Raw genomic sequence first — 25,136 nt, 5'->3', positions numbered from 1 at the left:
CCCTGAGCCACCCGGGAAGCCCCGAATCTCACTGGACATGCCATCAAAAACAACATTTCGTTTCCTGAAAACATATCAGGAAAATTCAAGAAACAAAATGTCTTGTGAGAAAATCCTATGCTCGATCCTTCTAGCTTTTCATAAGAATGTGGAAATATCTCTGAATCTTCTCCAGGCACTTTTTATCATCTTTTTTTTTTTAAAGTTACGTTCCAAAGCAGTGACATCTGAAAGTCAGGAGATCTATATGTTCTTTCAGTGAGTCCTCTGTGCTCCAGCCCCGAGGGCCCAGGACAGCCTGGCCTCTGACAACACTCACCTCAGCTTCTGATAAGATTGCAAGAGCTTTGCTCCGGCTGTCTCGTGCTTGCCTGGAAGCGATATCGGTAGAGGTCACTTATTAGTAAGAATACAACGCAGATGATGGACATACAGGATATAATACATTAAAATTATTATTTTCCTAACAGTGCATCTTGTGATTAAAAAGTAAGAGACCATTTTGGCGTGTGTGCTGTTGCTCAGTTATATCTGACTCTTTGCAACCCCAGGCTCCTCTGTCCATGGAGTTTTTCAGGCAAGAATACTGGTGTGGGTTGCCATTTCCCCCTCCAGGGGATCTTCCTGACCCAGGGATCGAACCTGTGTCTCCATCTGCTTCTGCATTGGCAGGTGGATTCTTTACCACTGAGCCACCTGGGACTCTGTACGTTTTACCGAAAAAATTATGAAACTGTACATGTAAACAGGTGAATTTTGTGTAACCTAAGTTATATTCCACCTAAAGCTGCTGTTCCACACACAAATACACCCACACACAGTATGAGACCACACTTGCTGGAAACGATTGCTTTTACTGAAAGTTGATGCTGGATTAGATTTTTAAATTCTGGATCATTTGAAAAACACTTCAAGCTTCTAAGCTTCCATTTGTCCTCTGCAAACATTTCATAATGGAGTGACTATATTCCTTTAAACATTCTTTGTTACGGAGATTGAATTAATCTTTTAAAAAATGTAATCTACTTATTTCTAGTTATAGAGGCTAATAATTTCCTAAATAAGACTCCATCTGATATAGTACTCTTTTTGTTTCAAGGAAAGGGGATTTTATGATGTGCTGTATTAAGATCCCAAAAATAGAACTCTCTAAGCCCACAGTCCTGTGAACACAATGTTTCCCGGCCCAACGCACAGGGTGAGGTCAGTGCACTCGCCCAGCCTGGAGACCAGAAGTGAATCCTCTCAGGGAAGTTCCCCAGAAGCCTCCAGAGTGCCCAGCACACAGCTGGGGACTGCCAGATGCACCGTCTGAGGAGGTCAGAGTAGCTTTCTTGCTGCTGCTGTTCAGTCTCGTCTGACTCTGCAACCCCGTGGACTGCAGCACGCCAGGCTTCCCTGTCCTTCACCATCTCCCAGAGCTTGCTCAAACTCATGTCCACCTAGTCGGTGATGCCATCCAACCATCTCATCCTCTGTCATCCCCTTCTCCTCCCGCCTTCAACCTTTCTCAGCATCAGGGGCTTTTTCAATGAGTCAGCTCTTTGCATCAGGTGGCCAAAGTATTGGAGCTTCAGCTTCAGTCCTTCCAATGAATATTCAGGACTGATTTCCATTAGGATGGACTGGTTTGATCTCCTTGCAGTCCAAGGGACTCTCAAGAGTCTTCTCCAACACCACAGTGCAAAAGCATCAATTCCTCAGGGCTCAGCTTTCTTTATGGTCCAACTCTCACATCTGTACATGACTACAGGAAAAACCATGGCTTTGACTAGACAGACCTTTGTCGGCAAAGTGATGCCTCTGCTTTTTAATACACTGCCTAGGTTTGTCATAACTTTTCTTCAGAAGGCTATCATCCATCGCAAAGAAAGACTTAAGTATTCCATCATCTCCATAAGACAGGAGGAAGGATGGCAGAGGTGGGGTAGTAACACAGTCAGGAATTACAGTCCTCCGCCTTTGAGTGGCTGATATCAAGCCCGAAACCTTAAAGCTGGGGATGGCTAACCCCCCAGCTGACCCTGAGCTGATCGCCCCCTCCCCCAAGTCCCTGGGATTCTCCAGGCAAGAATACTGGAGTGGGTAGCCTCTCCCTTCTTCAGGGGATCTTCCCAACCCAGGGATCGAACCCAGGTCTTCTGCATTGCAGGCAGATTCTTTACTGTGTGACCTACAGGGACTATGCCCATTGCCAGTCAGGGGTCCTAACTTGGGGGGCTCAGGTAATGGATGAGCCCTGAAATCACATTTCAAACTGTGAGTCCACCTGCCCGTGTGCATTATTTTGGGGTTCATTCACCGTGGTGCTCACCAGACTTTAACAGGAGTCTGTGAGCCTCGTCCCTGTCCGACTACAAAACAACACTTTAAAAATAAAAAAGGCCTCACATCTGCAGGAGCCTCGGGGAAGAAGACAGGCTGGAATCTAAAGGCGCCACCCCAAGGGCACCGAAAGCAGAGAAAAACAGGGGAAAGAGGGAGATTAGACAGAGACTCTGCTCTCCAGCCTGTCCTGGGCCAGAGCGCAGACTCCGAGGGTGGGGCAGTTCTGAGCCCTGGGGGAGGGGAGGGGGCACTGGTCACAGCTCCCAGTCCTGGACTGCTGGGGCTGCTGCCCCGAGGCACGGCCATCAGGTGACAGCTCCCACCCCAAAACGAGGCTCCTTCTCCCCACCACCTGCAGCCCTCCAGCGGCTCCCTACCGCCCACACCTGGGCCTCCACCCTGGGGGCCCACTCTCCCACCAGCCCTCAAGGAGGGTGCCCCATTGCCCTACTTACCCTGGGCGTTCTCCACTCACTCCCCTCGCTAATTGCCTTTCCACCCGAGGCCTGCACCTCCCTCCTAAACCTCAGCCTGGTCTCCCTATCACATTCCTAAATACCCTTCCCGAGCCCCTGGAGGCTGGTCCCACACACACGGCTTTCTGCTGCCCCCTGCTGGCATCCCTGGGAACCACCAACCTCGGAATTGACACACCCTATCTGTCAAGTCCAAAAGGCCGGTATTCCAGGCTCTGTACCTTCTCTGTCCCACCTGCTCAACTGCGCACTTGTGACTGCAGCCATGGTGTTAAAGAGTGGGTGTGTCTGTGTTCTCATAATGGATGTTGACATTTGAATTTCTTGTAATTTTTCAGTTCAGTTGCTCACTCTTGTCTGACTCTTTGCAACCCCGTGGACTGCAGCACACCAGGCCTCCCTGTCCATCACCAACTCCCGAAGTTTACTCAAACTCATGTCCATCACGTTGGTGATGCCATCCAACCATCCCATCCTCTGTTGTCCCCTTCTCCTGCCTTCAATCTTTCCCAGCATCAGGGTCTTTTCCAATGAGTCAGTTCTTCGCATCAGGTGGCCAAAGTATTGGGGTTTCAGCTTCAGCATCAGTCCTCCCAATGAATATTCAGGACTGATTTCCTTTAGGATGAACTGGTTGGATCTCCTTGCAGTCTAAGGGACTCTCAAGAGTCTTCTTCAATACCACACAGTTCAAAAGCATCAATTCTTTGGGGCTCAGCTTTCTTTATGGTCCAACTCTCACATTCAGCCATGACTACTGGAAAAACCAGAGCTTTGACTAGACAGATCTTTGTTGGCAAAGTAATGTCTCTGCTTTTTAATCTGCTGTCTAGGTTGTAATTTTTTATGTCTCACAAACGTTCTTCTTTTGACTTCTAACCATTAAGATACGTAAAACCCATTCTCAGCTCACAGGAGTTACAAGAATGGGCAGAGGGAAAGGCTTGGCCTAGGGGACCCCATGTGCCCCACGCTCTTTTTCCTCCAGATGTTGGGGGGGGGGGCAGCTCTCAGCAGGGAGCTGGTGAGCAATGCAGAGTCCCAGGCCCACCCCCAGCCCCACAGAGGGCCTGGGGCACTGAGGCTGAGGAGCAACCCTGGGGCTCTGGTCCTGTGTCTCACCACTTTACTGTTTTTTTTTTCTCTTCTACTCCTCAGTCATTTCTTACCAGAGGCTTTCCTTAAAAAGCACTAAATATTTATTTTTTGTTAATGTTTAAATTCATATAACGACTATGGGGAAATGCTTGTGGAAAGATGCCCCCCCCCCCCCAAGGTCTCCTGACTGGCAGGTTAGGGTCCCGCTCTGGTGGCCTCCTTAGGCTTTACTGAGAGCAGCTGTGGGTCTGGGCCTCAGGGTCCTAGGCTTCGGGCACACTCGGAAATCATAGAGACATTTATTATCATCGAAGCTGAGTGTCTGCCAGCGGCTGTGTGGGACACTCTGACTGCCTTTGTTGTGGGGCGTCACCAGGAGCCGTCTCAATTCTGTAAGTGAAAACCGAGGCTCATGGGGACCGTGGGGTTGCTGCTCAGTCACTCAGTCATGTCCGACTCTTTGCGACCCCATGGACTGCAGCACGCCAGGCTCCCTTCTCCTTCACTGTCTCCCAAAGCTTGCTCAAACTCATGTCCACCGAGTCGATGATGCCATCCACCCACCTCATCCTCTGTCGCCCCCTTCTCCTCCTGCCCTCAAGGCACAGTGGACTGTGTAATGGGCCCAACATTACAAATGACAAAAAAGCTAGCATTCACGTGACAACTTGCCCACAAAGCCAGACACAGCAAAGTTAGGGCAGCAGGCCAGTGGCCATATGAGGGGGTGACCTTCACTCTGCTCTAGCTCGTGTTTGAAATGTTCATAATAAAAAGCAGGAGCTTTTTATGTGGGGAACCACTACACATAAACCAATGACCGAGTCTTTGCAAACTCTTAATCCTGTCTGATTTTTATAAGTGGTTCATAGTTGTCATATGTATCTTATCCTGCTTAAGAAACGAGGCCTGTGATCGCGGCGTCCAGCCTCTGGTGGGGCAGCGAGTGGCCAGCAGCAAGCGTGTTGCCAGCACGTGCCAAAGGCTGCCTCTCCCCCCGGCCCCTCACCCTCCAAAGCCCGCTTCGGGTCCTGTCCTTGGCTTGCAACTCCCAGCCTTCGCAGCTTCTTCAGCCAACACGCAGAGCTGCTGTGGGTTGAGTTGCATCCCCAGAGAAATGACACGCTGAAGCCCTACCCCCAGGCAACTGTGAAAGTGACTGTACTTGGAGACAGGAGTCTTCGCAGATGGAGCCCAGGTGAGGTCATCCAGGTGGGTCCTGATCCAACACGACTGGTGTCCTTGCAAAATGGGGACAGGTGGACAGAGGGGCAGACACGCGCAGAGGGAAGATGAGGTGAAGACGGCAGCGCGACCACAAAGGGAGACTAGAGTGATGCGTCTACGAGCCAAGGACACCGAGGACCGCCGGGAGGGGAAGGGAGGGATTCTCCTTGAGAGCAGGCAGAGGAAACGGGTACCTCGGAAACCTGACTTTGGACTTTCAACCTCCAGAGCTGAGAGACGATACATTTCTGCTGTTTCAAGCCACCCAGGTCACCGTACTTGGTTACAGCAGCCGGAGAGAGCCACTCAGTCAGCACTGCGTGACTCAATCAAAGCCAACCTCTCCAGCATCACCGGTTGCCACCCACCGCAGGTCGTGGTGAAGCTGAACTTCCTAGAAGCCCCACCGCCACTAGATGGCACCACTTCACACCACTTTGTGCTTTTGTGTTCCTTCTAGTGGTTTATTCTCTGGACCTGTCCTCACCAAGGTCGTCTCATTGCGGTTGCCAGGCACAGTTGCTTTAAAATTCCTCTGATGCCCTGTAACTGCCGGCATATACATCTGTCTCCCCCGCTAGACGGTGAACCCTTTGAGGACACGGGCCTCGTCTCATGCATCTCAGCATCCGTGGCACCAGAGGGCTTGCCAGGGAGAGGGGGGTTATAGTAAATATGACAATAGTAACCAATGCTATTTTAACAATGTGTGACCTCATTCGAGCTGTACCAAATCTATGTGAAACAAGGTCATTTTTTTCACCACTTGGCTTCCGCATAATTTCATCCATTCATTCACATTCATTGCGTATAATACACATGGCTCTTCACAGAGATAAGAGTCAGGGGACACAACCTCTGTTCCTATGCAGGAGCTTATGGAGCGGTAGGCATCCCCATGAACCACAGGGCTGAACAGAGGCTTCTAAATCCAAAACCAGCCTGCAACTGGCAGAAGGTGTCCGTGGCAAGTCATTACACATCTATATACTACTGGATATACTGTATCTACTTTTATATCCACTTCTCTAAAAAAACGTGAAGACAGAAAGAGAAAAACGAATATCCTATATTAACACACTTATGTGAAATCTAGAAGAATGGTACAGATGAACCTACTTGCAAAGCAGAAATAGAGGCTTAAGACTAGAGAACAAAAGCATGGACACCAAGTGGGGAAAGGGGGGTGGGATGGATTGGGAAATTGGTATTGACATACATACACTGCTATGTACAGAACTGATGCCTTCAAACCGTGGTGCTGGAGAAGACTCTTGAGAGTCCCTGGACAGCAAGGAGACCAAACCGGTCAATCCTAAAGGAAATCACCTGGATATTCAATGGAAGGACAGATGCTGAAGCTCCAATACTTTGACCACCTGATTCAAAGAGCTGACTCATTGGAGAAGCTGTGAGCCAGGCCACCTTCTGCTTGAGGACTCTGTTCACTCCACAGCCGTCTGGGTTCCGTGACTTTCCAGAGGGCAGGGCTGCTATGGGGCCTTACCCTGTCAGAGAGGAGGTTTAACGATCCTGTCTTAGAAGAAGACTAAGCCACACTGATGCCGTGATTCAGGGCGTGGGGCCCCTCCACCTATGACCAATGTGATGGAGCTGGCTGGCTGAGCTGTACTGGGGTGTTCCAGAGAGTCTGCCCTCTGCCCTCTTTTCCGGGGACCACGTCAAACCAGAGAGGTGTCGGGGTGGTGGGGTGTGGCATCTGCAGCAGGACCCGGGGTCCAGGGCGCTGGCTGGTGGGCAGCTGATGTGCTTGGCCAGTGTCACAATGGAGCATCCATTCTACGGGATTTCTTATAAGCACCTGCCTTATCCCTGTTCTTAAACTGTTTTACTGGAGTATATTTGGTTTGCAGTGTTGCGTTAGTCTCCACCATACAGCAAAGGTGAATCAGCTGGATGCACACATGTAGCCGCTCTTTTTGATTTTCTTCCCACCGAGGTCATCACAGAGCACTGGGCGGAGTGCCCTGAGCTAAACTGCAGGTTCTCACCAGTTACCTATTCTACACAGCGTCATCATTCAGTCGCCCAGTCGTGTCCGACTCTTTGCGACCCCATGGACTGCAGCACGCCAGTCCTCCCTGTCCATCACCATCTCCTGCGGTTTGCTCAAACTCACGTCCATTGAGTCGATGAGGCCATCCGACCACCTCATCCTCTGTCGTCCCCTTCTCCTCCTGTCTTCAAGCTTTCCCAGCATCAAAGCAAAGCACAGGTAGGGGTTATTCACATGAAGTCTCCCTGGGAACTATGCAAATACACTCCATCAAGATGCTTTATCTGCCCTAGGAGTTGGTCGTGATACATGGATTTTGTTAGAATAACACATTCTGCTGCGCCTTTCAGAAAAATAATCACAATAAACACACCAACCTAGGTGGCCCCCTTGCACAATGCCCAACCTGCACAACTGTATGTGACAGTCCTGAGGTTTGGCCCACAATGGAGCATTAAGTATCCTCCAAACGCCAGACAAAGGTGACTAAAACCAGAGGCCAGGGCAGGGGGCAGTCTTAAACAACTGTAAGGCATTTTAGGACTTTCATTCTTCATAGGCAAGAAAAGGACCCTAGGACAATAAACTTTCAAACCAATCTTTGGCTCACTTATGCAAAGTGGAAAAAAATCTTTCCAAAAATTTGACCTAAAAATCCCTTAGAATGTGAACCATGATATCCTGTCACAAAGAGTTTCAGAGCTGGATTCCAGAGCCTTTGTAGGTATATGTTAGTCTTTAGAGATGTTTGAGCTTAGGTAGCACTGGGGCCAAGACACCATTCTAGGACGGAAGGAGACACAGTGCACGACTGTGGATCAGCCACCAGAGCCTTTCAGAAGAACTGAAATTAATAACAGATTTATAATCCTGTTGGCAGAACGTGTATCACATGGAGTGTCCTTCTGCCACTAGACATTACTCTTCTGCTTAGCTGCAAGAAAGAAAATAATTTTCCCCTTTAATTAAGCTACCTGCATTCTATCAGCAGAAGCTCTGTATGGCTTCTATGTTAATAACAATCCTCAAGAGCTGGGTAGTAACTTCCACAAAGGGACACCTAAGGTTGAGGTAACTGGCCTGGGCTTGCTGTGAACCTGGGAATAATCAGGTATAAACTGCTTCTCCACAGCTTCTAATTTTCTCTAAAAACTGAATGTGGGCCTCAAGAGTCCTCTATCCTAAACTTTCTAGATATTAATTCCTTATCAGATATGTGATTTCCAAATATTTTCTCCCATTTCATGGCTTTCCTTTTTATTCTGTTGACAATATCTTTTGATGCACAAAACTTTCATTTTAATGAAGTCCAGTCTGTCTATTTTTTTTGGTTGCCTGTGCTTTTGGTGTCATATATAAAAATCATTGTCCTCCCAAGACTTCAGATTATACCATAAAGCTTCAGTAATCAAAACAGCATGCTGCTAAGTCACTTCAGTCGTGCCCGACTCTGTGCGACCCCATAGACGGCAGCCCACCAGGCTCCCCCGTCCCTGGGATTCTCCAGGCAAGAATACTGGAGTGGGTAGCCTTTCCTTTCTCCAGGGGATCTTCCCAACCCAGGAATGGAACCGGGGCCTCCTGCATTGCAGGCAGATTCTTTACCAACCGAGCTATCAGGGAAGCCGTCAAAGCCCAAAACATTGTCATTGTCCCCTCTATGTTTTCTTTTAAGCATTTTACACTTTTAGCTCTTACTTTTAGGTCTTTGATCCTTTGAATTAATTTTTGTTTATGGTGTTGGGTAAGGGTCCAACTTCATTCTTTTACATGGACACATCCAGTTTTCCTAGCACCCTTTATTGAAAAGGCTGTGCTTTCCCCATTGAATGAGATTGGCACCCTTGTCAAAAAATCTAACTATACAACACAGAAAATGCAGCTAATATTTTATAATAACTATAAATGGAGATAACCTTTGAAAACTGAATTACTATGCTGGACACCTGTAACTTATATAATATTGTACATCAACTATACTTCAATGAAAAAAAGTCACTTGACCACATGCACAAGAGCTCTGTTCTGGGGTCTCTATTCTATTCCGACTGTCCACGTAACTGTCCTTACGCCAGTGACTCACTCTTTGGATTACTGTGGCTTTGCAGAAGTTTTGAAATCAGGAAGTAGAAGTCTTCCAGCTTTCTTCTTCTTTTTCAGGAAACAAACAACCCAATTCAAATACGGGCAAAGGATCTAAAGTCAAGTGGGCCTTAGGAAGCAATTATTGCAAACAAAGCTAGTGGAAGTGATGGAATACCAGCTAAGCTAATTCAAATCCTAAAAGATGATGCTGTGAAAGTGCTGCACTCAATATGTCAGCAAATTTGGAAAACTCAGCAGTGGCCACAGGACTGGAAAAGGTCAGTTTTCATTCTAATCACAAAAAAGGGCTGTGACACAGAATGTTCAAACTACCGCACAACTGCGCTCATTTCACAAGCTAGTAAGATTATGCTCAAATCCTCCAAGGTAGGCTTCAGTAGTACATGAACTAAGAACTTTCAGATGTACAAGCTGGATTTAGAAAAGACAAAGAGGAACCAGAGATCAAATTGTCAACATTCGTTGGATAATAGAAAAAGCAAGGGAATTCCAGAAAAACATCTAATTTTGCTTCACTGACTATGCTAAAGCCTTTGACTGTGTGTATCACTACAAACTGGAAAATTCTGAAAGAGGTGGGAATACAGGCCGCTTTACCTGTCTCCTGAGAAACCCGTACGTGGGTCAAGTAGCAACAGTTAGAACTGGACATGGAACAATAGACTGGTTCAAAATTGGGAAAGGAGTACATTGAGGTGTATATTGTCACCTTGGATATATATTTAACTTATATGCAGAGTACATCATGTGGAATGCCAGGCTGGATGAATCACAAGTTGGAATCAAGATTGCTGGGAGAATCTCAATAAATGATGGTATTTCATTAAAGGTTGCAATAGTAAATGTGAAAATGTAGTTTGATTTTTACAATCCTGCATGGTAAGAGTTATAAACATGTTTTCCCCCAACATGGCCTTTATGTCTTTCACTTACACCCTACATTAGTGTTAGTGATGGTGTTGGACAGGTGTTGGATACTATCTTTTAAAATGTTATTACTGTTAAGCTCAGCTGGACTTAAAAAAGTGTTTTTCAACTTTCACTTGACTGTTCTCAAATTCTTCTTTTAAATCAACAGGTCCTAAAGCTTTCTCAGCTCTCCAGGATCAAATTTTGAAATTAATGTGAGTTGAGGAGAAACAAGCAAGAACTGCAGAAAGAGATAGAATTATCAGGGTGACATTTAATAAGAAGAAGACCTGTACATTGAAAAAGAAGATTGCCAGGAGAAATATCAGCAACCTCAGATATGCAGATGATACCACTCTAACAGAAGAAAGTGAAGAGGAACTAAAGAGCCTCTTGATGAGGATGAAAGAGGAGAGTGAAAAAGCTGGCTTGAAACTAAACATTCAAGAAACTAAGATCATGGCATCCACTCCCATCACTTTATGGCAAAAAGAAAGGCAAAAAGTGGAAGCAGTGACAGATTTGATTTTCTTGGGCTCCAAAATCACTGCGGATGGTGACTGCAGCCATGAAATTAAAGGATGCTTCCTCCCTGGGAAGAAAGCTGTCATAAACCTAGACAGCATATTAAAAAGCAGAGACATCACTTTGCTGACAAAGTGTGTAGTCAAAGGTCTGTATGGTCAAAGCTAGGGTTTTTCCAGTAGTCATGTATGGATATAAGAGTTGGAACATCAGAATGGCTGCTATCAAAAAGTCTACAAACAATAAATGCTGGAGACGGAACCCTCTTACACTTTTGGTGGGAATGCAAACTAGTATAGCCACTATGGAGAACAGTATGGAGATTCCTTTAAAAACTGGAAATGGAACTAGAACTGACATACGGCCCAGCAATCCCACTGCTGGGCATAACACCCAAGGAAACCAGAACTGAAAGAGACACATGTACCCCAACGTTTATCGCAGCACTGTTCACGATACCTAGGACATGGAAGCAACCTAGATGTCCATCGGCAGATGAATGGATAAGAAACCTGTGGTACGTATACACAATGGAACATTGCTCAGCCATTAAAAAGAACGCATTTGAATCAGTTCTAATGAGGTGGATGAAACTGGGGCCTGTTATACAGAGTGAAGTAAGTCAGAAAGAAAAACAGCAATACAATATATTAATGCATACATATGGAATTTAGAAAGATGGTAACAATGACCCTATATGCGAGACAGCAAAAGAGACACAGATACAAAGAACAGACTTTTGGACTCTGTAGGAGAAGGCGAGGGTGGGATGATTTGAAACAATAGCATTGAAACATGTATATTACCATATGTGAAAGAGATCACCAGTCCAAGTTTGACGCATGAAACAGGGCACTCAAAGCTGGTACGCTGGGACAACCCTGAGCAATGGGATGGGGAGGGATGTGGGAAGGGGATTCAGGATGGGGGACACATGTACACCTGCGGCTGATTCATGTCGATGTATGGCAAAAATCACTACAATGTTGTAAAGTAATTAGCCTCCAATTAAAATTAATTAATTTTTTAAAAACAGAGTTGGACCATAAAGAAGGCTGAGCACTGAAGAATTGATGTTTTCAAATTGTGGTGCTAGAGAAGACTCTTGAAAGTCTCTTGGAATGCAAGGAGATTAAACCGATCAATCCTAAAGGAAATCAACCCTGAACACTCATTGGGAAGACTGATGCTGAAGCCAAAGTTCCAATACTTTGGCCACCTGATACAAAGAGCCAACTCACTGGAAAAGACCCTTATCTTATGCTGGGAATAATTGCAAGCAAAAGGAGAAGGGGACAGCAAAGGATGAGACGGTTAGATAGCAAAACCAACTCAATGGATGTGAATCTGAGCAAACTCTGAGAGACAGTGGAAGACAGAGGAGACCGGCATGCTGCAGTCCATGGGGTCACAGAGTCAGACATGACTTAGTGACTGAACAACAAAAGGACTTGAATATACATTTCTCCAAAGAAGATACAGAAATGGCTCAAGAAGCAGATGAAAAGATATTCAACATCACTAATCATTAAAGAAATGCAAGTCAAAGCCACAGTGATACAGCCACTAAGGAGAACACGATGGAGGTTCCTCGGTTTATTTCTTTAAAAAGTAGAACTACAGTGATCCAGTAATCCCAGTTCTGATTACATCCAAAAGAGATGAAGTTACTACCTCAAAGAGACACTGGCACGCCCATGTTCATTGCAGCATTATTCACGATAGTCAAGACACGGAGATGATCTAACCTATGAGCCCACTGAGAGGTGAATGAAATAAAGATAATGTGGTATATATAATGAAATATTATTCATCCATAAAAAGGAAATCTTGATATTTGCAACAATATGGAAAGACCTTGATGGCACTACGCTAAGTGAAATAAGTCAGAGAAAGACAAATACCACATGATGTCAATTGAATGTGGAATTGAAAACCACTGAATTCATAGAAAAGAAGTAGAATAGTGGTTTCCAGGAGCTGAGGGCTGGGGTGGGTGGGAAATGGGGAGAGGCTCGTCAGAGCATACCAAGTTTCAGTTATAAGAAGAGTAAGTTCTGGGGATCTAATGTATAGTGACTATGATGACTATAGTTAACAATACTATATTGTACACTTGAAAGTTGCTCTGAGTAGAGCATTAACGTTCTCACCATACCATCAACAACAAATGGTTGTTCACTTATGTGAAGCGAAGGATGTGTTAACAAACCTTATTGCAGTAAGCATTTCATAATATTTATATGTATATAAATAGATATATACATATTAAATATTTATATAAATAGGTATCAAATCATCAACAAAGAATCCATACACAGAACTGCATACATGTCAGGCTTGTAGATAACCCAATAAATAAATAAATGCTGATTGAAAGACAAAAAACAGTGAGATACCACATCACACCATTATAATGACTCTTACCAAAAAGAAAACAAAAATACCAAACAAGTGTTGGCATAGAAGCGGAGAAATTGGAACTCCTGTGCATTTCCAGTGGGCACATAAAATGGAGTAGCCACTATGGAAAAACAATATGGCAGTTCCTAAAAAAATTAAATATAGAATTACCACTGGATCTAGCAATTCTAATTCTGGACATAAACACAAAAGACGTGAAAGCAGGGACTTGAACAGATATTTGTAAATCAATGTTCACAGAAGCATTATTCACAAAAGCCCAAAGGTAGAAGCAACCCAAGTGTCCATCGATAGATGAATGGATACACAAAATGTGGGCTATATATACACCTACACCTACAGAGGAATAAAATTCTGATATATGCTACAACATGGGTAACCCTGAAGACATGCTAAGTAAAATAAGAACAATATATTATGATTCTACAAAAGAACAAATAAATTACAATTCCACTTATATGAGATACTTAGAGTAATCAAACTAATAGGAACAGAAAGTAGAAAGGCTGATTGTCAGAGGCTCCAAGTGAGGAGCAAAAGGGATAGAGGAGATGCTTAATGGGTAGAGAGCTGCAGTTCTGCAAGAGGAAAATGTTCTAGAGATGGATGATGGTAATGGTTAAAGAACAATGAAAATTTACTTACTGCTATGGATCTGTATGTAGAGAAACCTGTATGCAGGTCAAGAAGCAACAATTAGAACCGGGCATGGAACAACGAACTGGTTTCAAGTTGGGAAAGGAGTGCATCAAGGCTGTATATTGTCACCCTGCTTATTTAACTTCTATGCAGAGTACATCATGAGAAACTCTGGGCTGGATGAAGCACAGCTGGAATTAAGATTGCCAGAAGAAATATCAATAACCTCAGATATGCAGATGACACCACACTTATGGCAGAAAGCGAAGAACTAAAGAGCTTCTTGATGAAAGTGAAAGAGGAGAGTGAAAAAGTTGGCTTAAAACTTCACCTTCAAAAAACTAAGATCATGGCATCCAGTCCCATCACTTCATGGCAAATAGATGGGGAAACAATGGAAACAATGAGAGACTTTATTTTCTTGGGCTCCAAAATTACCGCAGATGGTGACTGCAGCCATGAAATCAAAAGACACTTGCTCCCTGGAAGAAAAGCTATGACCAGCCTAGACAGAATATTAAAAAGCAGAGACATTACGTTCCTGACAAAGGTCCATCCAGTCAAAGCTATGGTTTTTCCAGCAGTCATGAACAGATGTGAGAGTTGGACAATAAGGAAAGCTGAGCGCTAAAGAATTCATGCTTTTGAACTGTGGTGTGGGGACTCTTGAGAGTCCCTTGGACTGCAAGGAGATCCAACCAGCCCATCCTAAAGGAACTCAGTCCTGAGCATTCATGGGAAAGACTGAAGGCAGGAGGAGAAGGGGACAACAGAGGATGAGATGGTTGGATGGCATCACTGGCTAGATGGACATGAGTTTCAGCAAGTTTGAGGTGGTGATGGACAGGGAAGCCTGGGGTACTGCAGTCCACGGGGTTGCAAAGAGTCAGGTATACAACTGAACTGATGGAACTGTACACTTAAAATAGTGAAAACAGTAAGTTTTATATTATGCATATTTTACAACAATGAAAACATGAATGAGGAGTTCTGCAATTTAAAATGATTTATTGTTTAAGTATATATGTGTCTGGCCTTTTAAAAAATGTATTCATATAAATAGTTCAATGTCCAATTGTCAGGATACTCTCTGGAAATTACCCTAATCAGTAGTCTGGTCTAAACATGCAAACATATGAGTTCTTTTTTTAAAAATTAACTTTTATTGGAGTAGAGCTGCTTTACAATGTTGTGTGCTTCTACAGGAGAGCAAAGTTAATCAGCTATAAGAGTGAGTGAGTGTGTGAGTGTGTGAGTGTGTGTGTGTGTGTAATGTATATACGTCAATCCCCAAATCCCAATTCATCCCACCCCACCCATCACCTTTTTCTCTCTTGGTGTCCACATGTTGTCCTCTACATTTGCTGTCTCTACTCTGACCCTACAAATAGGTTCATCTGTAGCACTTATCTAGATCCCACATAAATGCATTAATATATGATATTTGTTTTTCTCTGTCTTACTTCACTGTGTATGACAGTCTCTAGATCCATCCACATCTCTACAAATGACACAATGTTGCCCCTTTTCATGGCTGAGTAATATTTCATTGTATATATGTACCACGTATGAATTCTTAATTCAGAAATCATATTTAGTTCAACTATTTCACCTTGGTTTCCCAGTGTGTTCATTTAAATAAGAAAAATGAGGACGGATGGTGAGTTGGTCTTGACAATTTGGGACCAAAGATGTGGGCTACATAGACAGTCTCATCATGAAGAGGTGGAAGACAGAGTATAGAGGATGTGGGAAAGGCAGACACACAGCAATGGTCCTGGTAGGATTGCTGGGGCCCAGAGATCAGCAACAAAATTCTAGTCTCTTTGTGAATATTTGAGATACATACATATGTGTGTGTATATATATATATCTGGGGTGAATTGATAGTTTCAAAGAAACTTGGACAGTCTAAACAATTTTTGAGTTGCTGCTGTGGATAAGCCAAAGGCATCATGAGATCAAAGATGACTAAATTCAAGAACGTGCCCCTGAAAGATTATCACCTAGAAACACAGGGTGAAAACAAAACATCTGAAGGTCAAGCTCTACCTTCACTGCATTAATCATAATCTGACTTGATAGCTTCTGTTCTAAACAATTTAAAGGGACCAGTCCAAAAATCTGTCAGGGACGTGACAAGCAATCCAGTCAGGGAAATTTACTTCTGAAAATCGTCTCAGCACACTCTTTCGTGGGTACCGATTTTATCTTTTTCTCCTAAAGAGAGTAGTGAGGAGAAAACATTCGGAGTAAGATGCCACATTTTCTTTAAGACAAAAGCATATCCAAAATTGTATACCTGAAAATAAACAGAATTTCATAAAGACACACTCAAGAAAGTAAGCACTAGATAACTGCATTTGTAATTTACGGAAAGTTTGACTGAATCATCTTTGTAGAATCCTCTTAAACTGTGGGGCAAGGGCTTTACTGAGCCAGCCAATAGAGGTGATAAAGGCAGCCTTGTGATGGTCTCCACATGTCTACTGGTACCCACTTCTTCTAATTCACAAGCCTGAGTGTTTCAGGCCCACGCAGCAAGTCGGATGCTGTCATGATGGCCCTCAGATCGGATGGACCACATCCAAGAATAAAACTCTGAAAAGTCACACGAAGAATTAAATCATATTCATCACAGAGAAAGGGGAGTGAAAAATTATCTCCTTCATAATCATGAGGGAATCCTGGTTAGTCAAATAGTGGATCCCTGAGACCATTAACAGAGGCTCTGTTATCGGTGCAGCCTTCCTACTTGATTTCCCCAATTATCAACAACAGAGTGAAAGCCACAATATATTGTTTATATAGCACATTTGACCATTTTTAAACTTGAAAAGTATTCCTTTTAAAAAGTATTAGTGCTGTGATCTTTCTGATTTTAAGCTCAAATAACAAGTCATGGCTGTAAAAAATTAAAAACATGTGCACACTGCTATTTTTAAAATGGATCACCTTCAAGGACCTACTTACTGTATATCACTTGGAACTCTGCTCAGCGTTAACCGGCAGCCTGACAGAAGGGGGTTTGGGGGAGAATGGATACATGTATATGTATGGCTGAGTCCCTTTGCTATTCACCTGAAACTATCACAACAATACCCCAATACAAAATAAAGTTAAAAAAATTGAAAAGAAAAAAGTAAAACATGTGCATGTACAACAAGGAGCCGGAAGAGGGCACTGTCTTTACACACTTCAGTTCAGTTCAGTTCAGTTCAGTCGCTCAGTCGTGTCCGACTCTTTGTGACCCCATGAACTGCAGCACGTCAGGCCTCCCTGTCCATCACAAACTCCCGGAGTTTACTCAAACTCATGTCCATCGAGTCGGTGATGCCATCCAGCCATCTCATCCTCTGTCATCCCCTTCTCCTCCTGCCCCCAATCCCTCCCAGCATCAGGGTCTTTTCCAATGAGTCAGCTCTTCGCATGAGGTGGCCAAAGTACTGGAGTTTCAGCTTCAGCATCAGTCCTTCCAATGAAGACAGCAGATGTCAAAAAGTAAAGACAGCTTCAGTTTGTTTTCCAGTTACTAATGGTCTAGAAAAGTTCCATCACCATTGTTCATTAAATGTGCTCCTTCACCACCGCCTCTCAAACTTCTTATGCATTTTAAAGTGCATAAGAAGAATTACTTGGGGACTTATTAAATATAGTCGGTCCCCTTGTCCACAGGTTCCACATCTGTGTTCAATCAACCTCAGGTGGAAAATTTTCAAAAAAACAAAAATTCCAGAAAGTTCCAAAAAGCAAAACTTTTTAATTTGCACTGGTGACTATTTACATAGTATTTACATAGCACTAGGTGGTTAAATCATCTTTAGATTCCTTGTAAGTATAAGGAAATATCTGTATCAGTTATATGTAAATACTATACCATTGCACATTAGGGATTCGAGCATCCTCAGATCTTGGTACCCAAGGGATCCTGGACCAAAATCCTCTCAGATATTGAGAGATGTCTGTATATACTCTTGGCCTCACTTGATCCCACCGAATCAGAAACTTTGAATTTAACATGAAATAGCACTTAGCTGACCCAGGAGCAGGGGCCTTGGAAGCCACATTAAAGCCCTCTGCACAGAGGCTACCCAATGCCTGAGGGTGGAGCGGGAGGTAACGACACCAGAACCACAGGGAGCTGCCTAAAGACTGTCTTGAACGTCTGTGTGTTTTGATCATTCTGATCTACCACAGATGAACTGTGACTGTGGCATTTAAGGAATTATTTTAAGACAACACAACTCTATCAAATTACAAAATCTTAGAGAAAAAAAGCCAGTCTATAATCAGGAAAAAAAAATGTAAGGAAAACAAAATATTTTAAATACTTTTCATATCATCTCCCTGCAAAATGGAGAATGGTGGCTGATATTTTTTGTTTTTAATTTTTTTAATGGTTGGAAAATTAGCACAAACTACCGCACTTAACACCTATTATTCTTTATTGGATTATTACTTACACCCTGCATGTTCTCAAGGAAATCTGGGGAACGTTCCTCTTAAGTGGTACATATCCAATAGTACCATTAAGAGAGGTGAGTAAAAAGCATATAAGAAGGAAATGGGGTGACGGAGGGAATAATGATTCCTGGAATTACTCCAATTGACATTAAAGGTAGCTGCAGGTTTCTGGATGCCAGAAAGGAAAAGAACTCTAAGTTTTCACTCGGAGCCGCCTACTCTGTGCCTCCACTGATAACGGACACTACTGCGAACAGCAGCACCTTTCGCCTCCAAACAGCTCGGTCCTTGCTTCATCTGCTCATCGCTCCTGCCCTCAAAGCATTCAAAGCCTGGGTGTGGCATCCATGTGGTCAACGCCCGGGGCTCCGGCTGGGGTACAAGGTGAGCAGCACCCAGAGCTGCGTGACTCAATGGCCCTGGGTTACAAGCCCGTGGGAAGGAGACTGATGGTGGGACAGGTTGTACAGACAAAACTGATGTTTGGGAGAATTACATTAGAGCTGGCTTCCTGAGGCATTGTGAACAGTTGAATGCAAATAAGCCATAAAGTTAGAAGAAAGTAAATATGGATGGATACATAACCAATGGCAGGGGGAGGAAGGGCTCTTGAAGCATAAAAGAAATTACACAGGAAAAGGTAGATTTGACGATTGACAAGGGGAAAAAAAAGTCTGTATGTCAGAAAACATAAAGATACATATGCAACTAACATGACTGTAAAGGGCAAATACCCTTAACATGAAGAACACCCACAAAAGGTCAAAAAGGTGGAAAATATTCAACTCCATTAGTCATTACAAGAATTCAGAGAAAACAGCAAGCGGCTACTTTGGACTACCAACGTGGTTTCACAAGTGACAAAGCTGTTGTTTAAGGACAATTTGTCCTGTGAGAAGGGTACACCTTTTCTGAAGGCGATGTTCCCAACCTTTCATCTTTTCCTTCTGCTTCTAGAAATACTCAGAGACATGCCAAAGATTTATCTACAAGCATGTTCATTGCACTTTTATTATTTTTATATTATTTAAAATATTTTAATATTTTAATAATATTACAAACTCCCAAAATTGTAACAGCAAAACTAGAAATTCCCTAACTTTATAACAATAGAAATTTGGTTAAATAAATACTGCCACATTCCAAGAGAGATGAACATATTAGCTCTAATTACATGAAACTGCCTGTATTCAATTTTTTTTTTAACCCAAGAGCATCAATTCCTCATGGTTTAGTCTAAATGCTCTTTTAAGTGTGTGTATATAGTTACACAGTTATATGTACACACTCAACCATGGATACATATATTCAAAGAACAGAAATGATATGCACTAAAGGTAAACAGTTGTCAGGGTGAGTTATTTTTAACATGGTTATGTTTTTCTTCATTTTTTAATTTTCTAAATGAACCCATATTAAGTTTACTTTTAGAACAAAATCACAAATGTAACTTGGAATCATATTCAAGAGATAAGATGATTTAACGTGGGCCAGAGGGTGATGAGGGGGTTGTTCTTGGGCCTGAACACGCCGGGGTCATGTGAATGCACACGCGTTTCCCATAGTGGAATCTGGCAAAACACATCAGGCATCTCAAGTGTTTACACTTCTGACCAGTCATTCTCTTTGTAAGAATCTAATGAACACAGAGGCCAAGATACCTGTATAGGATATTCACTGCAGAGTTATCTGTAATATGACAATTTGACTATAGTAATATACTCACAGACAAGAGGGAACAACTTAATAAATGGTAGTACCTCCATCTGATGTATTTTATGCAGTCATCAGTATATGTTGGAAGAAGTCTTATAAGAGCATTAGGACATGTCTATGCTAAGTTGAATTTTAAAAGACAAAAGCTTATATATATAGTCTGATCATTAACACATTTTAAAAATTTCTTAGTCTGTATGTGCACCCACATGTACAGGGTCATCTAGAAAGGGGGCCAGGAGAGTGTGTGTGCATGCGTGTCTGTAAATAACAGTAGTGTTGACCAGTAGTGGAATTATTCTTGCCTTCGGTATACTGTTCTGCATTTCCCAGATATTCTGCAATGAACAGGTGTTACTTCTATAACCGGAAAATAACATTTTTAAAAGAGAAAAGATATCTCCCTCTTCACAGAGTGGAGGATGGGGGAAGCAGGTGGAGTCATGGGGATGAGCTAGGAGCTGTGGCCTTGGAAGTGAGAATGAAAGGCAGGAGGAAGATTCCAGAGGCTGGGGTGGAGGGAATGTCAGACGTGTGGTAGCCAGCCTCCTGAAGGGCCCATGAGTCTTGCCTCCTGAGAGTCGCACCCTTACATAGTCCCTCCTGCCCTGAAAAGAGCTGACCTGTGGGACACAGCAGAAGTGACAGGGCGTGACTTCTGACCCTCAGCCATAAGAGATATTGACGGAGCCAGAAAATAGGAAATAGAGTAGATGTTATGAGGGGCTTTGAGAGGGGAGCCCGTGGGATGATCAAGTCTGGAGAAGGATGGTAGCAAAACAAGTGCATGTACTTAATACCACTGAACTGTATAGCTAAACATGGCTAAAACGGTAAATTTAATATTTCATCAGAACATTTTCTTAATATGAAAAGGCACTGCAGGGCTCTGCTCTGGTCTGTCTCGGGTCACTTGTCCCGTGGGAAGCCAGCTGCCATGTCGTGGGGACCCTCAGGAGCCTATTGGAGGGGTCCCGCAGTGGAGGAACCCCATGCCCCCCACCACCAGCAGCACTAACCGGCCAGGTTAAGCAGGTGAGCCCCCAGAAAGCCGATCCTCCAGCCCCAGGCAAGCCTTCAGCTGGAGACAGAAATCATATGAAGTGATAATTCTGTTTTAACCCACTCAGTTTGGGAGCAATTTTTTTATCCAGTAATAGATAATTAATGCCTAGAAAGAGGCACTGGCTTGAGCCGTCGCGTCCCCTTTCGGGCTTTAAGCCACCCTCTTGTTTTCCTAGCTTCCACTTAGGATTTTGAAGGTTGGAGCGAGCTGAGTTCCCACTGTGACGACAAACACATCAGGTAATAGGCAGAATCATCTTTTTCTCAAACACATCAGGAGCTCAGATTCCCTAGTAGGGCCCAGCAGGGGGAGGGAGGGCTTCCCTGGTAGCTCAGGGGGTAAAGAATCCATCAGGTAAAGATTCCTGGGTTGGGAAGATCCCCTGGAGAAGGGATAGGCTACCCACTCCAGTCTTCTTGGGTTCCCTGGTGGCTCAGACGGTAAAATCCGCCTGCCAGGCAGGAGACCTGGGTTTGATCCCTGGGTTGGGAAGGTCCCCTGGAGGAGGGCATGGCAACCCACTCCAGTATTCTTGCCTGGAGATTCCCATGGACAGAGAAGCCTGGTGGGCTACAGTCCACGGGGTCGCAGAGTCAGACACGACTGAACGACTTAGCAGAGCACCCGGAGAGGCAGCGAGGAGGAGGGTCTCACCCTTGTCTCCATCAGATCCACGCAGCAGGCGGCCTGGCCGTGTCTGCTCCCCGCAGGCCCATCTCTGCTCCCTCACTGGTCTCTTTATGCTTTTCCAGGCCCTCCAATAACACTTCTCTAACCAAGTCCCTAAACTCCGCCTTCAAATCAGCGCGAGTGGCCCTCATCTGATGGAGCGCCCCAACTCAGCTCAGTCTCTTTCGGGGGCATGGATAGATGAGGCGGAGTGCCTGCCTGTCCGGATAACCCTGCAGAGCCCCCCTTGCTGACCCATCTCCTCCCTCCCACCTGTGGTCAGGCCCACCGTCTTCCTTGCGATCACCCACCCCCCACGTGGCACTTTTCCTCTCTCCACGCCTTCTGAGCCCAACTTGACTAAAATCAGGCCACAGGAAAATGAGGCATCTCAGCACTTGAGGACGCACTGCAGAGAAGGAAGGATTCGAATTTTCTTTTGCGTCCTACTTTGGGGAAAACAACACAAATTGAAAAAAACGATTCATACCTATGCTGACTTCCATTACTCTTTTTTTTTTTCTTAGTGATGTTTTCATTCTGGTGGAAAAGTCGCTGGACAAGGAAGAGAAACCCAGGAAGTTGGTCGCACTTCTTTCCTCTTCCCTTTTTTAGCTCCTAAGTTATCCTGGTGGATTGACCAACTTCTCCTCCTCACTTAGAAGAGGAAGAATGCTGAAAAGATGAGGCAGCAACATGTGTATGTACACACATGGTCTGCAAATTAACTTCCCTACCTGAAATAATGATACCGAAACTGCCAATAATATACTAAAAAAAAATCCCAGGATGTCTTCACTGAATTGGTCTTGAGAAATAACAAAAACTTCACTCCCTACAGACTTATTATTTATGAACTAGGACTAGGAGTGAAAAAATGAGAACCTATATACCACCTGAAGACGATCCTAGACCCTCCAACCAAAAACTATTTTCAAGAAACAAAACAATAAACAAGAAAACTCCAGGTGGCCATGGCTTGCTTAGACAGTGTACCGCGTAGACACAGGATGATGGCCCTCAAGGAGCAAACACTGCTTGGAGGATGAAAAACATCTTAGATGTCACAAGAGTTTGTGGTCTGCTCCAAAAGGTTTCCATACACAAACAGCTATGCAGTATATCTGGGCTATTAAACTTTCATGAACGGGTAATATTTAGGAAACAAAGTGTTGACTAGGCTGTTTGTGGGCTGGAAAGAGGACACCAATGAAAAAAGGACAGAGAAACACAGATCTAGGTAAAAATCATACACACTTGCTACATTTGTTTTTTTTTTCCCCGGCTTGAACAATCCCATCAGTGTTAGATATTCCTCCAGATTTCTAACAAATTCGGCAGAAATGTCACTTTTTCTTCAATAAGCAGAGTTAGGAATGTAATCCAGGGAGAATTTACTGCCAACTAAACCTCAGTTCTAGGTGCTTTTATTAAAATAAAAGCGGAGCATCAACACTCTAGACGAATTATTCCCTTTATGTGTCAACATGCATGCACTTTGAATTCAGTTCAGTTCAGTCACTCAGTCGTGTCTGACTCTTTGCGACCCCATAATCGCAGCACACCAGGCCTCCCTGTCCATCACAAACTCCCGGAGCTTACTCAAACTCATGCCCATCAAGTCGGTGATGCCATCCAGCCATCTCATCCTCTGTCGTCCCCTTCTCCTCCTGCCCCCAATCCCTCCCAGCATCAGGGTCTTTTCCAACGAGTCACTTCAGCTAATGCTGAACACCTCAGACTATGACCATGACTCCCCCCACCACACACAGTGTTTGCAGCCACCCCACCCCCTCCAGCTCAGCCCAGGCTCCCTCTGTGCACTGCCCATGATCACACGTCACAGAGGAAGGCGACACCCCGTCACTGAGACAGGAGACAGATGGGCCCCCGGCCGAACTGCCAGAGTTTGTCTCGTGTGGACAGACGCTCCCAAGACGAGGAGCGAGAGAAGAACTGAGCCCTGCTGCCCAGACAGGAGATAGGAGACCACATGCTCCTCATTCTCGGAGTCCAGACCGCCTTCCTGACTATACACGTGCAGAGAGGTTCCTTGGAGGTCAAAAAGGGAAGGGGTGTCACCTCGTGGTAAGTCAGGTCAACTACCCAGAGGCCTCCTCGCTAGAATCCATCTTGGCTAAGAGATGTGTGCACACACAGGAGGACCCTGAGATAAACCAAAACCTGACTCAGAACCAGGCAAGCAGGACGACTGGCCAGAGGAAACCCGGGAGAAATGCTCCACATGCTGTTGTTCAGTCGTGTCTGACTCTGTGACCCCAGGGATGGCAGCATGGCGGGCTTCCCTGTCTTTCACTACTTCCCAGAGCTTGCTCAAACGCATGTGCATGGAGTCAGTGATGCCATCCAACCAGCTCATCCTCTGTCGCCCCTTCTCCTCCCGCCTTCAATCTTTCAAGGGATTCAAACCACCACAAGGGCACAGCTCGGAGTCCACTTGTGTGTGTATCCACACGTAGCCTTTTTCCTCCTAACAGACACTTTACTTGTTTCGCTGCTTTCTCTCTCTCTATGGAAATACATTTCTACACAGCTGACGGGCTGGGGCCTTGTCACCGGCCCCTGGTCCCTGGGGCTCTAGCAGCGGGGATTCGAGGCTTTCGCCTCTGCAGCCTAAGTTCAGTCTCTGGCCAGGAACTGAAAACCAGATCCAAGCCACCACAGGCTGGGGCCACCCGAGATCATCGCCTCCACACCCAGACTGGGGGGGTGCACAGAGCAAGCGGCCGCCGCTCTACTCTGACCACGTGTGAGTGCGCCTCTGCCTGATAAGTTATCCTCTCATCTGCCCAGCCCACATCCTCTCACGTGACACTTCTGTAACCAAAGCGTGACCTGTTCTCTCCGCAGCCCTGACGCCCAGCTACTAATGACACCATTCTACCAACTGGGCTAGAGCTTTTTCAGACATCTGCGGTGCAGAGGCCAAACACACACTCTACTCAGATAATCACACGTGCTCACTTCAGAGTCACCAGAATCTGCTAAATTCTAACACAATTCTCTCACCGTGGTCTTCAGTGACTCATTCCATCATTTTGATCAATTATCATGAACAAGGTTTGGGGCTGTAAGGAGCTAACAGGATTTTAAAGGCAGAGTGTCTGCTGATGGAGAGAAAGAAGGGCATCAGTGATGATATAATACAGGGCACTTTTAACAGTTATGGAAGAGATGCACAAGCCCGTGGTTGGGAGGAAGGAGACATCACTCCCAGGACAGAGATCAGGGGAACTTCACGGAGAATAGGCAGGTTCTAGCGGGGTTAGAGCTGGGTTAAGTGCGGGTACAGAGGGAAGCCCCACAAGCAAAGGTGGTGGACCACATGAGCTGAGGGCCAAAGACAGGAACGTTCAGACCAAAGGAACGGGAGGACCAACCAGATAGATGCCCATACCACACCTTGTTAAGTTTTGCACATTCAAAAGTCTTACCACCAAATATTTTTAAA

The 25,136-nt window shown here is 44.7% G+C and overlaps 1 protein-coding gene across 5 annotated transcripts in view; it reads right to left on the bottom strand.

Annotated features, from left to right (window-relative positions):
• SYTL3 (synaptotagmin like 3) overlaps positions 1-25,136 on the bottom strand; it is a 91,083-nt gene that overhangs the window by 36,142 nt on the left and 29,805 nt on the right. For all 5 annotated transcript variants that reach the window (XM_061130265.1, XM_061130264.1, XM_061130263.1 and 2 more), the window contains exon 5: positions 320-371. In XM_061130265.1, coding sequence (XP_060986248.1) covers positions 320-371 — 52 coding nt within the window. The remainder of the gene's footprint in view (positions 1-319; positions 372-25,136) is intronic.

The sequence above is a fragment of the Dama dama genome, chromosome 26, assembly GCF_033118175.1.
Source record: "Dama dama isolate Ldn47 chromosome 26, ASM3311817v1, whole genome shotgun sequence".
NCBI lineage: Eukaryota > Metazoa > Chordata > Mammalia > Artiodactyla > Cervidae > Dama > Dama dama.
Note: the sequence above shows the minus strand (reverse complement) of the source record. Positions and strands in the feature narration are given on the sequence as shown.